The 16,552-nt window shown below is 38.1% G+C and overlaps 1 protein-coding gene across 3 annotated transcripts in view; it reads left to right on the top strand.

Moving 5' to 3' along the window:
* Nucleotides 1-16,552, top strand: part of PHF21B (PHD finger protein 21B) — a 155,101-nt gene that overhangs the window by 129,572 nt on the left and 8,977 nt on the right. For all 3 annotated transcript variants that reach the window (XM_039708129.1, XM_039708127.1, XM_039708126.1), the window contains 4 exons: nt 842-964; nt 5,867-5,918; nt 11,855-11,931; nt 14,631-14,685. In XM_039708129.1, the coding sequence (XP_039564063.1) occupies nt 842-964; nt 5,867-5,918; nt 11,855-11,931; nt 14,631-14,685 (307 nt within the window). The remainder of the gene's footprint in view (nt 1-841; nt 965-5,866; nt 5,919-11,854; nt 11,932-14,630; nt 14,686-16,552) is intronic.

Here is a 16,552-nt window from a genome sequence, read left to right as displayed (position 1 = left end):
ATGACATTGATTGAAAATTAGCAAGGAAGTAGATGGAAAAGGCCTAGTGTTCAAATCTAATAATCTTTATCTAGAAGGTGATGGTCCTTGGGAAGTCCTTTTGAAGCTTCCACAGTCCTTTTGATTATAGATGTGAAGTCATATGTGTAGTTCTGTGTGCAGAAATTAATTCCTTTTAATTTAATAGATAATGTGACCTACGTCATGTAAATCTTCATGTGATAATTCAAATATAAGCAGCTGCATATACTACCATAAATGTGTGAATGACATCTGTGTCGTAATTCCTATAGGTTCTAAACAAGACCTAAAATTAATTTTAAAAGCATATTGTTTATTTAGTTTACAGAAAACTGGACATCCACTGCTTATATCATGTAAAGGCTGAGGACTGAAGTGAGGAGTATCTTCTTTCTGAAAAAACACTGGTACAGCTGAGATCAAACTGGGTTTGAAAGCTTATTAATCCCATTTGTTCTACTCATACACAAAATAAAATCAAAGGAGAGACCTTAAAATCACTAACACAACTGCTAAAGCATGGCTTCTCAGCCACCTTCACAAGTCCTCTAAATAGAAGGTCTCCTAATTTTCAGAGGCACTGATCAAGTGACTCAGGCTGCAGCAGGTTTATAATGCACCAATAAGAATTAATTTTTAGAAACTTAAGTATGGATTTAGGACCTTAACCTAGATATCCTGTTGTTTTATGCTTTTGACTTGTGACTCATATTTCTTATTTGTAGGGTATCAAGTAACCCTTCAAAGACGACTCAAAGGTTTCGGGCAGAAAAATCCAGTTTCATATAGTGAATTGTCTTATTTGTACATTGTCTTTCAGGTTATCATTATTCAACCTCAAGTCCAAACCCAGACAGAAAGTAAACTGGAGACAAAGAAATCTCCTGAAGAGTCAGCTCAGGGACTGCCTGCTACCAAAAAGAAAAAGGAAGAAAATCCAGAGGTGATTTTATTTCTTTTATTTTTTAATAGATGAGCTACAATATGGTTAAGTTATGGGGGCCAAATCTAAACATCCTTCTCTGTGCATATGCAATTATTTTATTTGTGCTTATGGTTCTGCCAGCTGTTCATCTCAGCTCTCAATCTCTGCCATCAGGGTAATTCCCCAGCCAGCGAGTGCCCTGACAAATTTGGTTTGCACCATTCAAACCTTCCACTGTCACAAAATGTAAGATTTGGAAGTCTCATCATACCTAAAAGTCTCATAATAAACTAGGGACCCCATGGCTGTAGCTGGGTTTCTTGTGAAAGGTGTATACAAGCCTAAGATATTTTCTTTTATGTTGTCAAACATATAGCATCAGATTTAGAAGCTGTGTGTGAGGTGGAATTAGCATTTCTTTTGTAAGCTGAGCTTTTAACATCTTCTTTGTAATGAATCTTGCAATTTTTAGATTGTATTAATAGTTTCCTGCACTTGCTGTGTACATGTCTTCCCATATGTACACAGATTCTAGTCTGAAATACATTAAAATCCTTTAAATTGGGTAAGAGAGTAGAAAGCAGGTAGTGAGACTAAATCACTTTTAGGAATTATAATTTTGATTTAAACTAGAAATATGAACTGCAGCTCTTTGTAGAAATGGAGTCTCTCTAACAGACATTTTGGGTTTTGACTGGATATATTCACATTATATTAGGTGTAATTTTAGGGCAGTTTGAGAAATTATGCAGGCTGAAACTTTCTTTTGTAGAAATGCTCAGCTCCTGTGAAATCTTAAACCTCACCAGTCTGATAAATGTGTAGCACAAAAGCATCCTTGGAGCTGTAGGTTTAAGGGGATTATTACAATATAAAATATGTTGCTTGAGGCATGCGTGTGGTCAATTTTTTCACTATTTTAGGAAGTTCATATGGTTAAAAAAGTATTAAGGATAAATATTTTAGCCCAAAATATCACAGCTCTATGAAGAAGCTCTGCAAAACTATGCTTGGGAAACCTCCCAAGTTTAAAATCTGACCTTTATATGAATCTTCATTACCATGGAATGATGGGACTGTAGAGTCCTGTTTTGTTTAGGCAGGTGTTTCCAAAAACTTCTTTATTTTGTCGCACCTTCTGGGCAGAAAGACCAGTAGACCTGCTTAGGAACAGAATGCTAGGAAAACCACAATTTTTCTTTGCCTGTAACTTTTCCCCATGGAAAAATGATGAATAAAAGCCTTCCAGAGAGAGGCAGGAGGAGGCAATTGGACTGGGCACACTTATGGTATGGGATTCAAAAATGTAAGATTTTCATTACATAGCTAACTAAAATATCTCAATGACCTTTTTCTAACCACAGACACTGTTCCTACCCTGTTTACTGGAGGTCTCAAAAACCTTAATTTTCTGGGTAGGGTGCTGACACTGTGCCCTAAACTATGACAGTTCTTTTCATAGATTTGTTGCACAGCCATAAATAGGTAGGTCTAGAGTTAATTTCTTTTGTTCTTTGAAAGTAAACTTTAGTTGATTATCATGTATTTATGCAATTAGTGTAATTAGAACTAACATCATAATTAGTATAAATACATGTAATGACATAAATAGAACATGTAATTACAAAATGAAATGCTTTTATGAAAATCTTTGTTTTGCTTCATGAAAAGACATACTGTGTACTTCTAAAAGCACTCATGGCTTATAAGCAGATGATTAAATTTAAAGCAAAAACAGCATGGTATTTTTAAAGAGAAAATAGGCACTCAAGGCACTTCTCACTTTTATTTATCTTCAAAGCAGAAAACTGAGGCAGGAACTCCAATATGGCTCTGTACAGAACTTAGCTGGGATTTAGCAAATTCCACTGACAATTTGAAACGAGCTAACTAGAATTAACCCAACTTGGCAGTACCCAGGATTCCCAATGCAGTTACTGAGTATACCTGAATAAACAGAGAAAAACAAGGATAATTACTGTCTGTAGCTCCTGGCTTGGTCATCCTGCTGGGAAACCCTGAAGCTGATCATGGACTGAGGAGGAGAAGGAGGTCACCCCTCCTTCCCATCACCAGGGCACCGCTGGGGATGGAGAACAGTGATGATGGATCCAGTGATGGGCCTTCACCCACCAGGATGACTTCTGAAAAAAAAATGGAATAATTACAAAAGGGAGTTGCTCCTCTAGGGAGAAAATACCCTGGATGTTGTTTTTTGTGGTTTTTTCTTAATTTCTTTGGGGTGAGTGCAGGGTTAATATTTTCTTTTTTTTTCTTGAAGAGACCTGAGTTCAACACAGAGAGAAACAGAATTCTGCCAAAACCCTTTTGATAATTTAAAAATTCATGTTAACGAACTATCTGGCAACATTGTCATTCTAAAATGTTTTTATTGAAAAGAAAAATTACTGCCACAAATGCTGGTTATTTAGTTACTGGTGTTCTAATTCTTCCTAAGCACAAGAGAGACAAATGGCAATTGTGAACTAAATGCTAGTATTAAGCCTGGATTGAAAATCTGGAGAAAATGAAGTCTTAGCTTTGCAACTTCCCGTACAGAGGACAAACAATAGACCCTGTGATATTTGAAATTAAAGTTTTGCAGTGGAAGTCAGATTTTGAATTGAATCTAATCAGCTGCAGAGGTGTGAAACAGCAAAACCCATAAAAACAAATAGGCTGTTAAAATAATATGCTTGTTCAAAAGAATACTGCTTGTACTGGGTTTTTTTAAAAGGAACCATCTTTCAAGTCCCTATAAAAGCTAACACTTCCTGTGTTTAATCATGAGATAATTTTCAAGTCCACTTGTGATGGCTTTTCATATTTTAAGCAAGTATGTTGCTTTTAGTTAGATACATATTCAAGCAATTTCAGTATGAAGTGAGGAAATTGTTTAGCAAACATTCCAGTACACAAATTTCAGTTGAGGCATCAGCAAACGTGTTCTTTCCCTACAGTTTAATGTTGGGGTAATGCAAGAATTCTGTACCATTGAGAAAACACACATTAACCATTCCATCTTCCTGATTCTATCCCTAAAATTGTTATTACTTTTGCTCACAGTGCTGAGAAGTATCCTGCCACTGTTACTTTTTTTACACAGTGGATCAAATATTCATCTTTTCCTTCAGGTGTGGGGCCCCCACTGTGCCTGGCTGGTGTTTCAGGCATGTAAGGAGTGAATATTACTGAAATTGAGGTCTGACTTGCAAATGAACACGTGCATGTAATTACCACAGACATAAAAGGCAGAAATACAGCATGAATATATCTAAATTGCCAGTGCCATTACACCACCATTTTTTAATCTACCTGGAGAGTAGGAATGTCTTGAGATTGTGGAAAGGAACTATTCCTGCTTACATGGGTATTAGTTCAACTGTTTGACAAAGGTATTTTCACAGATGCAGGAGTGGTAGAGATGTCCAATCCTAACCTTTTAATTTTGATGAACCACCCAATAGTTAGATCTACAAAATGATGTAGAGGATGTTTCTGCTTTCACAATTTCACTAAGTGAAAGTCAGAACTGAAAAGAAAATTGTAGTTCTGGTAATTTATAAGTTGACTTTTTCCTGAACTGAATTGAAATGTTAAATCATCAGGCTTTTCACAAAACAAGAAGGTCAGACTAATTTTGACTGGGAAGTGTTGAAACATGTTCTTCTGACACTCTTTGAATGAAACAATGTTTTTGACCTTCTACTGCTTAAGCACTGTGTTTTTGCTGGACCTAAATCCAAACATTTTATTTGAGGTGTGATAATTGCATCCTCCTGTGGTCTTTGTACACTTCCTCAGACTTGGATTGTGGGCTTTGCTTGCTTGGATTTCCCAAGAGCTTGAGTTGCATTGTCAGATTGTCTCTCCTGTGGAACCGAACCTCATAAAATCCAACAACATCATTCAGCACAAAGCCCCACAAGTACCACAAATGTGGCTGAAAACCAAGGAGTTCAGTTCAGTTTGGGCTTGGAAAAGCACAGTGTAATTTCAGTTTTCATCAAAAACATGCGATAAAAACTTCAGCAAAACCTTTCTGCAAGGAAACATGTTCCAGTGAGAAATCGCTGAGAGAATTTAGAATCTGCTCTAATACTTGTCCTATCACTGCATCAGCATGTCCTGAAGATTTTTTTTTGGTATGAAGTTTTGTTTTGTGCATATATAGTTTAGAAGGGTTGTGAGTAATATTTTAGATCAGATTTCATGCTGCAAAATGAGTTCACCAGTGTGAGTGGGAGATGTCTGTTCACTCCCCATTGAGGAAAAGTAGATGTCTTCACAATCCATGCACACTGTGTTATTTTTAAAACTTGGAAAGAGAAATTTCTGGGATTGGAAATTTTTTGTTTGGTTGGGTATTTTTTTTGTTTGTTTGTTGGTTTTTTTTGTTTTGTTTTGTTTTTTTGTTTGTTTGTTTGTGGTTTTTTTTTGTTATTGTTGTTTTTAATGGGAGGGGACTTTCAATATGCTTCTGATGTCTTGTTTAGTGTTGTACAGTTCATAATTGTTTCACTTCATACAGCTTGCTCATATCCAATAAAAGCAGTGTATCATGTCCAGATTGTAAAAAATAAAACAAAATTACTTCACTAAAGAATTGAGCAACAATCCAGCTAGCAATGTGAAATTGAACTGATTGAATTGACTGAATATTGGTCATGTGCTGTGTAAGATCAGTAGTCATTTAGCATTGACTTCAGGCATCTTTGAATTGCTTGAGTTTATATACTCATACAAGGAGAACCAGGCATATCTCAAGCAAACCTTTAGTTAAAGTTCTTTACATAACTATGCATTCAAATAAGATACATTTCTAAAAGACTTTTATTAGGTTTATTCTGTCAATGCTAATTTTATTTTCTTATCATGATCATTATAGTAGAAAATCTAACCCATTTATTTTTTCCTTAGAAAATTGCCTTCATGGTAGCACTAGGACTGGTTACAACAGAACATTTGGAAGGTAAGGTGGCATATGTTGATTTACAGTCCAGTTTTTGAGTGAAATCTTTGCTGTTGGCTTCTCTGTCAGAGCACATTGCTGAGCATTGCGTTCAGATGGCTTTTGAATCCCTCCAGAGAAGGAGATTGCACAGCCTCTCTGGGCAATCTGTTCAGTGTTCTGTTACCCTTCTGGAAAAGAAGTTCTTCCTCATGTTCAGGATGAACTTCCTGGGCATCAGTTTCTGCACATTGCCTTTGTCCTGTTGCTGGGCACCATGGAGCACAGCCCAGTCCGTGCTCTGATCCCTGCCTGCAGATATTTATATACATCAACAAGATTCCTTCTCAGTTTTTCCTTCTCTCCTTCTCTGAAGGGCATGAAAACTGAAAAAATGAAAATTAAAAAATCAGATTTGCACAGTTGTGCCTTTCAGTCTCACAAGAGGGGGTGACCTTACTTAGCTCTGCCTCCCACCCCATGGCAGTGCTCAAAGGGCATGAGGACTGGCCCTGCTTGGCACAGGCTGGTATTTGGGCTCACTCAGTCATCATGGTCCTCTAAAAGGTGTTAAGACCTGGAAGAAACAGTGAAACAAAAATCCTGCAAAGGCTCTGACTGCCACTGATCTGGTTGATGGATCTGTGAGGTTCAAAGATGTTTGCCCAGCTATGCAGCAAGTGCCCTCTGCTCTCTCCCATGTGACTTTCACTTTTTGACTTGATTGTCTGTCACCTCTAGAGTTCCACAGAATAATATATAAAATAGTGATGAAAATCTGGCATTTGTTTCATAAGATTTTACTTACTTAAGATTACTTCTCACAAAGAATTCCTTTCCTCCCTTTTCCCCACTTAGCCAAAAACTTAACCACCTTCCCACCAAATCCTGTGTTTGCCTGAGAGCATCTAGCATGTCTCCTCAGGCTCCTGAATGTGACTTCAAACAAATATTGCACATAAGCTAAAATAAGCATCACATTATTTTCAGTTTCCTTCTCCAACCTTCCAAAAATAGCTTGCAAAAGTTAGCAGATTTGTATCTTTCTTTGCCTCAGCTTTGTTGTTCTGAAATTAGAGATGAGGGGGAAAAAAAGAGTTTATTTAGCAAATTTGCCAGTGGCATGAGACAAGTTGGGGTGGCAGAATAGTTCTTCTCAGCTTTGTTGTTCTGAAATTAGAGATGAGAGGGGGAAAAAAGAGTTTGTTTAGCAAATTTACCAGTAGCATGAGACAAGTTGGGGTGCCAGAATAGTTCTCATGGACAGAGATGATGCAGGTGTTTTGAAGTAAAGATCTGCACCCTGATGGTTTTAGTTACAAGCTCAGCTACAACAAGTTGGTGTGATTCCACCAGTAAAAGGAGAGAAAACTGGTATCTGTATCAGCTGACAGTGATTCTTGATCACAAAAAGTGTTAATGGCAATTGATATTTACCACCCATCCCATAGTAAACAAAATACTTAGGAATTTCCAGTGCACTGAGTTTATGTTTTATGTGCTTTAGGTTTAGGAGCATGCTTAGCTACCTCGCTGTCTCAAGGCATCTACCATTTTTAGCTTGATTTCTTTTTTCTAAGATTTCCAGTTCTTTGGTTTTAAGACAAGTTGTGAATCAGTAAGATATTATAATGTCTCCTCAGTATATGCAGCAGGTTTCCTGTGGGTCTTGTTTCCATTTTTCAGTGTTTTTCCTCTTTAAATCTGCATTTTAAAAAATAGTTTAATGTCCCAGTGACTGAGAATTTGAAAGCGGTTTAAAGAAATTTTAAGCCTTCATAATTTTTAATCCTTTAATGGTCATGGATTGAAATGGAAATCAAAAAGCTACAACAATTTGAGGAGAAGATTTATAATCCAAAAAGTGCAAATGATGATTGGTTGTTGTTTTCTTTGTCTAAGGAAAACAGGACAACATTTGAAATTAGTCAGAAGTACAAATTATGCTTACAACAGAGAGGACTTAATTTTGAATAATTCTATACCCTTTGATTTTATTGGAACTAATACATTGTTTATGTGGATTTATTACTTGTGTTCAAAATGCCAAGCAGTGCTCTTCTCTGTTCTACACCAAGTGTGGAGATGCTCATTTTGAATCAAATTGCTACAACACTTGCCATGCAGAATCAATTCCTGAAGACAAATTCACTTCTTATATTTCTACTAGCATTAAATAAATGGTTCCAACCAAGAGCTATTTACTATGGAAAGGGTATTTCTTCACCAGAATTGGTGATTACAACTGTCAGAGATTTCCTTATAGCTTTCACATGCTAAAGGTTATTATTTTACTGTGTCATTTTTACAGTTATCAGTCATTGCTATTTATCAGGACATACTGTCATTACACAGTTCAGTTTATTTTAAAACTTCTAAATATTTCTCCATTTCACATTTTTGGAATTTAACTCTATCAAGATTGGATCATTAAAAGCTTATTCATTTAGTATCTCTAATTCACAGTGTTACAGTTTTCCTTAATTTTATTCATTAATTTTCTGGTGAAGGGCTGTGATCCACTTCTATGTGTGTTTCTCTATCCACCTAGAAGCCTTTTCACCTGACCTCCACACAAGCATTCCCTGCCTGGGGAAAGAGCTCTGTTCTGCAGAGCCTGAGTGAGGCATCTTTAGCAGTAAATGAACACAGCTGCTTCCACTAACTGACAGTCTGCAAGGTACAGCTTTCCCTGTAAATTTTAAACAAAGAAAAAATTTTCTAAATAAATAAAATATTTTAAATAAAGAAAAATTGCCATCACAGGCTGCATAGAATGACCATGCAGAGTGTTTATTGGTGAAGGCAGCAGCTCACTGGAGTTTGGCCTCCAACATAAAGCTATCTTTAAATTCATTAATCTTTGTCAAATGTATTACAGTTTAATTTTTCCTATTATGTTTCTATTTTTTTAGATAAGCTAAGGAATAAGATAGCTCAATTCTGTGATGCAGTTCATGGTTGTAACATATTGACTCTTTCTCTAAGCTATTAGAAACACCTTCTAGCATTACAATTTTGTAAAAAAAAAGGTGGAAAGCAAAACTTTAAAAGAATGACCTTTAGTTCAGGTCATTCTAAGAATGCATATCTTGGTGCATCTAGATTACTGAAATATTTGTGATTTCATCAATTGAAACAAATTTAATTTAACTTTATTGCATCCTGCTCTGAAAAGTACATTATACTTTTATAGCAAAAGTAACAAGTAACAAAAGATAGCACACCAGTGTATGCTTTTGCTCTGTCTGGGTGTAATTTTTGACAGAACCACTCCACATGCACATAGATGCATGATATTTTTGTTTCCACGAAAGTGAAAATTGGTATTTTGTTTCCAAGAAAGTGCTCTCCCTCCCTGATGGCTGCATAGGATATTGTACATCTCGAGATGTTTCCATTCATTACTCTCTCTCTCTCTCTGCTTTTCCATCTATTCCCACTGCTATTACTTTTCATCCCAGCCAGCTCTTATCTCTGTACCATAGCAATGCCTGTTCCAAAGCTGCATTCCAAGTATCTGCCATATGTGTGATTCAGACCCCACCAGATATTTTCTGTTGCCTTGGTGAGAGCATGTACCAAAGAAATTTTCTCTTTAACTTGGGACCAAGAAGGACAGAGAGCAACAGGTCCATCACTGTCCTTTTATGAGATGCTTGGCCCAGTTACATACAAAGAAAACTCTGCTGCATTGAATTGTTTCTTTTTCTGGGCCATTGAAAGTGCCAGTCCTGTGACCACTTCTGGAAGACCAAGCCTGCCCTAACTCCACTTTTTTCTCTGCATTGCCATGGCAGTGCTGAGATGCTGCAAGCCCTGAATTCACTGGTAAGGGTCCTGAGCCTGGCTGCAAGAGCCACAGCTCCAGCTCACACTGCTGAGACCAAAGAGTCAGCTGAGGGCCACTTTTATTGCTGCACCAAGGTTCCTCAGTTGTGACATCTCTGTTACCTTTGGACCTTGAGAGCATTTCCATTAGAAGAGCTGATGCTGACATTAAGAACAACATTGCTCTTTTGTGGCTTTGAGAGGCCACTGGATCTGCATGGAGCACTCACCCTGCTGCTGAGGCACAATTTCCTTTAGATGCTTTCAAAGAGCCTGGGAGGTTCAGGATGGATATTTCAGCACAGACACGTGAGCATTTCATAGGAAATATTTTCACAGTAGGACAAAACCGTTTCCCAGACAAGATCCTGTGTTTTGGAGTCTGCATAGTGTGAATGATGTTAATGTGATGTTACAGTGGTTACAGCCAAAGCACTTATCTCACATCCTAGTGCAGCTTCAGATCACACATTTCTTGGTGGTGAGATTCTGTGCAGCCCCTTGAGTCACATGGCAGCATGTGACTGTGCTATTTGAAGTGCCCTAGGGGAAGAGACACCTTCTGAACATGAGAGGTGACATGTTCCTGTGCCATAGAAAAACCCAGCTAGTAGTTGCTCTCCTGTTTTTCTTGTCCATCTAGTTTCCTTCTGATGCATCCATCACTCCAAGCACAGCAGCTCAGCTGATACTCTTTCATGAAGGGAAAGTTTTAAATCCATATCTTAGAAGTTAAGCCAGTACAAAACCCATATAAAGTGCTTGCCTCATCTCCAGGGACACTGTGTCCAAGACATGACCAAAAATACTGACACCCTGTACTGTAGCAATGCTTCAAATGGTATATGGGAATGATCAGCTCTTGAAAAGGGTGCTGGAAAACAGAACTGAGTGCTGGGCATCCAGTGTATAAACACCCTGAAAGCTCAGCTGTATCTTACTGTTGGATAACAGGTGGGAGATCTTGCTCAATACCCCGAAGGCCATTTTCTCGTGCTGAGTGTGTTCTGAGATACACCTCTTCAGCTCAGATGTTGAGGAAAGGCCAGACCTCCTGCATAATCAGAGGGTGTCCTGAGCTTCTCTTGGGTGGGCTCTGGGGCCTCTGGGCTGAAGAACATGCTCCTGCCAGTTCCTCTCCTTCTGAGATAGAGCAAGACAGAGCAGAGGTATCACCACCATGGGGGCATTTAGACTACCCTCTGGTACCTCAGCACAAAGTCTAAACTTTACCTTACAATATTCACACAGGAAATATTTTGGAATAGAGCACGCACTTTATGTCATGGAATCTCCTTGCTAAAGTGTGTCTGGGGTTTATAAGCAAAATAACATGCTCTAAAAGACATGCTTGTAATAATCTCAGCATTCTGAACTGATGTCAAGAGCTGGAGAAAGAAATTCTGTGTGATATAAATGGAATCCTGGCTCAGATCAAAGTAGCATTAAACCTACAGATTTCTGTGGCCAAGTCATCTGCTCCATCTCTCTGTGTTTACAGAGTTGTGCACATGGCTGGTGGTTGCTAAACTCAGTCCTCAGCATGTGTCATCTTCAATAGGTGTCACCATTTAGTGGAAGGGAGTTGTGGAAGTTTAGTGGAAGGGAGAAATGGGCTGCAGTCCAAAGAGCCCATCTGTGTGCTGGTGTTTGCAGTGACACATACATCCACATATGACTCATAATGATATTTTGCAAGCTCAGGATTGTGAAGTTGTATTCTGGGTGGATAACTCATCACACCCTGGTTAGAAGTGAATCCAGCTGTGCCATTTCAATGATGCTTTTTCTAGCCTCCATGGAGGAGAGTACTTTGAAGGCTCTCTGATGATGCTTGCTGAATGTGTCTGAAGAGATCATAATAAAATTCTTGTAGGGCAGCAGAAGTCTACCTTGAAGGAAGAAAAAAAAATGCCTGTGAATCTCACAAGGAAAAGCTTATTAATGTCAAACCTTGAACTGCAGCAAAAATCAATGCTGATGCAACCCAATTATACTTTAGAAACTGAAACAGAACACAGAGCTCAAGGGGCTGAGGGTAAGATCATCTTACATAACAAGTTATATCTACATTTTTCCCTGATGAATGACAAATACACAGTTCATGTTCCTTTCCATGGTTACAGAAATCCAGAGCAAGCGTCAGGAAAGAAAGAGAAGAAGCACAGCAAATCCAGCCTACAGTGGACTCTTGGAAACAGAGGTACTTTATCATTCACTTTTTTACCACAGTTCTATTTCATATCAATAAAAGGTCTAAGTGTTTCCTACTGCAAAAATATATATGAATGCAGAACCACGGCTACTTGTAAAGAGATCCTAATGTAGAAAAGAAAGAAAATATCTCAGTGCCTAAGCAACAGGTTATCAGCACACAACATCACTTGCTCCAAACTAGAATTCATCTTAGTTTTAATTAAGTCCAAGAGAACTAAATAATGGGGCACCTAATTACTCTTTTATCTACAAAGGCAGTCCCTTTAGATCATAATTGGAGAACAGAAGTGCTGCATTATGTTCAAATGTGCATTGCTATTTCTCTTTCTTATGTGCCAAATTATTAATAATAATAATAATCTTTGCTTTTCTAAATTTGTGACATTTGTAAAAGGGGTGTGTTGGTTTAAGAATCAGTGTGGTCTGCAGAGGGTATAAAAATCTGCATAATAAATATAATTATGCATTATTTAAAATAAAATGCTCTGGATAATCTCTGTTGTCTGTAACACTTACACTGTTGCATTTATAGTAGTATCACAATTTGGTCCTGCATATTATTGGATTGCAAACTTGGTAAAAGCAGCATATAAAAAGGCTTAACTTTTTCTGGATTTTTTTCTTTGTTTCTAAACTAACATATATGCATTTATTCAGTTAATTAAAATTTCACATTTAAAATTTCAGCACAGTTTGGGTTTACCATCTGAACTTTTTATTGGGATGGAACTCAATTGCAGCCAGCTCTCCATTTAAGCAAGGCTTCTCTGAGTGTGTTCTGAGTTCTGTAAGACTAAAGAAAGATACTTATTTAGGCATAAGTGCTGCAGAATTTCTGGTATGCCAGTATTTCAGATTTCTGTCTTTGTTGGCAGATAGCAAACAGATGAGGCTAAGAAGAAACTGCAGTCAAACTGCTGAGTCGCTTGAATGTTCTTTTTTTGAAAGCACTGGAGATTTTTATTCTCCAGAGCAGCTCTGGGCACTTGAGTTCTTCAGAATTCCTCAACTATTTTTTTTTTTTCAGTGCAAATACTGATGTCCATATGTGCAGTATTTAACACAGTAGGAACTTTAGCCTTGCTAGCATTAAATCTGTAGCTCTTTGGACATTTTTGTCCTGATTATTAAAATACTTGCAGCAGAGTTTTGTGGCTGTAGCCAGATTGGTGTTTGTGACAAACTCTATTAGCTTGGAGAGGTGGAAGAGAAGATGGCCTAGGTCTACTGCACCCCTAGCTCATATTTCTCATCATATCTTTTCTCAAAAACTTATGCTTGAATGAAGGATGGCAAGGAGAAAGAAATGTCTGTGGAAGACTCCTGTGGCTGATCAGCTGTGTCCTCATTAGGAGCTGTCATTAAGTACTGACCATGGGGAATGTCATCCACGTTAAATGGAGGCAGATGTTTTTCCTCTAATCAATTACCTGCTCAGACTGGTTTGCTAATCAGGGAGTTGAGGCATTGGTGGCATTTCAGGCATTTTGGTGCAGTTTAATTTAGTCTACTGAATGATCTTTAATTCATGATTGTTTAAATTGAAATTGCATATAAATTAGACCTTTTATTTGCCAACACCCCTCGAAATGGCAGGAGTTCAGCATTTGCAGTGGTGATACTAACTTTGACTGCAAAAATATGATCATGGTCTTATGTCTTCACTTGAATGGCATGCTTTTTCTTCTCAAAGCTTTGCTCTTTAAAAAAATGAGATACCATTTTATTTTCATGCCCTCAGTAGCCTTTTTTTTTCCATAGGAAAGTGTTACATTTTGGGCTGGTTATTTTTTGAAGAAATAAACATCTATTCAAAGTTCATTAACAGCCTGGCAGGCACCTGTCTATAAAAGAATATGCTCACCACAGAATAAAAAATTTAGTAGCAAAACCCTTCTAATTTTCTTCCAAGCTGAATCTAACAACATCTAATGGAGGAAAATGGTGTTTTCAGTTTTCAGACTGTTTCCAGTCCTGCTGCACAAGTATTGGGTGGCTCAGAGGAACAATTTGGTGTTGTCCAGACTATTCATGAAGCCTGGCACAGCTTTTGCCATCAGACAAGGCTGGCCATGGGCTGTATTAGATGAGTTAAACATCTCAGACAGGTTTGCAGTGCTCTCTGTAAGTTTGGTGATCTCAGCAGATTGAAATCCCTGCCAGCTCCTCAAGGTCCTGCACAGTCACTTCTGAAAGGGAAATACTTTGCTAAGGCCCTCAGTTGTTGCTTGCAAATGCAGTATGTTCCTCTGAGCTGTACAGGTGTCACAAAGGTAGTAGTGTTCTTCGTGCAGGTGAGAAATCCAGCACCATTTTTATGTATGCAAATAAAAATGTAATTTCACAGCAACAATTTTCCCTTATGGACATTTTTGGGCTTGGAATTAGTTTTGCTGTAGTCTTGCTCTTACCAGCCCATGCAATGTATCCTGGAACCCTAGCAATAACATTCACAATTTGTATTTCTTTCTTCTTAATAAAATCTAATACACAATAAACTGCTGTATGAAAAACTTGTTAGAAAGGTAAATCATACAACTGTTTGTCTCACTGTGTCGGTGGTCTCTAAGTAGCTTTTGGAGAGCTGGTTAGGTATGAGGTAAGCCCATGGAGATTGAAAATCTGAAATGTAAAGGACAACCAGAGCACTGCAATGACATGGGGTTGGTTTCTTTTCCCTTGTAGCGGAAACGCCTTGCATCGAATTATTTGAATAACCCCTTGTTCCTTTCAACAAGAGGTAAGTGTATTTTTAAATCAATATACTGCTCTTCTAATGACATGTTAAAGATTTATTAGTAGGTTTTCATGTGAGTTACTGTTAGGATACCACAGGTCATTACTTTGTGTAATGTCCCTGTATTTTTTAATATGGAGTGAAAATAGATTGTTTTCCTGCAAAAACAATGGAAGGATAAGGCTAAAGGTCACAATTTTGTAGAGATGGATCCAAACCTCTGCAATCAGTGGAAAATCAAATCTCTGGCACTGCTTTGGTTTGAAAAGACAGATGTCTGCTAAGGAAGGCAGGAGCCTCCCTTGAAATTGAAAATGTAAACCCCCTCTCTGAATTATTGTAATATTGAAATTAAGGGAGCTCTCAGGCAAAGATATGGCAATAGGAATAGCAGTTCTTTATTAGGGGAAAAAAAATAGAAATGCAGTAACACAAAACAATACTGACAGAGTCAGAATAGGGCCTGACACCCTGTGGGTCAGGGTGTTGGCAGCAGTCCCATTCGATGGTGGCTGCAGCCCTCCTGCAGTGCCAGCTGTGGTTCTGTTGGAGCAGGGATCCTGTAGAAGGGTGGAGTTTTCCTCTGAAGGTCCTGTGGTGGTGTAGATGGACCTGGTCTTCTGGGAATCTAGTGGAAAAGAAAGCTGTTCCTCTGGGAATCCAGTGGAAAAGGCTGATTGTGGTGTTCTAAATCTCAGATTATATCCAGGTAGGAATGCTTGGCTCCTCCCCCTGGGCAAAGCATCTCCCAATGGGCTGATGTAATTTTTATTAGTTTTTATTCACCATGCAGTGAAACTCAGTGGCCCATTAATAGATGACATTTCTTGGAGGGAAGATTGGTTTGTAGAAGAGATAAAGAAAACTGCCCCACCTGCTTTTAGTTGTTGCCTCAATTGACAGAATATAATTGTCCCACCTCTAACAGATGGCAATAGAATACACACTCCCAGCCACATCTTGCAACCTAAGACAGGCACTTTAAGCAGTGAGAGAAATGATTGAAGAAAGTTGTGTTGCCAACCCCAAGTACTTAAAAATATATATTAAAAAATAATTACTATTTTAGGCTTTTCATGTGCGTCTTTCCACCAGCTTTAAGAAAGTGCTCTCCATCCTCAAGCACCAGAAATTTCCCACAACTTCTGCTTCAATAACAAGGGTTGAAAGCCAGTTTTTCTGATTCCAAGAGGCAGAGTCATAAATCTGGACCTTATTCCACTCTTGTGCTCATAAGAACTTCTTATCTGGAACTTAATAGTAAATGCCTTGAGAATTAACAACTCGGAGGAGCCATTTGGGGATGCTGATTATTAGCTCATGGGAAGAAGCACATTTCAGGAAAAAATGTGCAACACAGAAAAGACAAAGAGTTGGGACATGTGAGGTGAAACACAGAGAATGTTGAGTATGGTTTAATTCTTCAGTCAAGACCCATGTACTATTTTAAGGCAGAAAGTGAGAAATTTGTGTTTCAGAAGAGGAGACAAAGCCAGTAAAGAAATTTGATTCTGTCCTTGCCCTTGTTTTGCCTTTATAACTTTTTCTCTACTGAGATGATTAGAGGTAAAGGGAAGAGAGACCTTTTTCTAAGTTAAATATTATTTTGGTATTAGTAGCATTTGCAGGGGTAATTATAATTGAGACATGAGATTTTGACAGTTTTTCAGTGTTTGCTTGATCTCACTGTCAAGTGTCATGTTCAGTGCTTGAGATTCACCTTTCTGCCTCTGCCTTGACTTCCTGCACCACAGGAGCACCAACTGAAAGGCAAAATTTCACATGCCAGATGCAGACACTTGGCTTGCTTACCATATGCATTACTTTACTTACCTCTAATGCACTGGGTCTCAGAGGACAGGAGAGGTTA

The sequence above is a fragment of the Passer montanus genome, unplaced genomic scaffold (assembly GCF_014805655.1).
Source record: "Passer montanus isolate IOZ18808 unplaced genomic scaffold, ASM1480565v1 scaffold20, whole genome shotgun sequence".
Classification (NCBI taxonomy): domain Eukaryota; kingdom Metazoa; phylum Chordata; class Aves; order Passeriformes; family Passeridae; genus Passer; species Passer montanus.
This window is presented reverse-complemented; position numbering and strand designations above follow the sequence as displayed.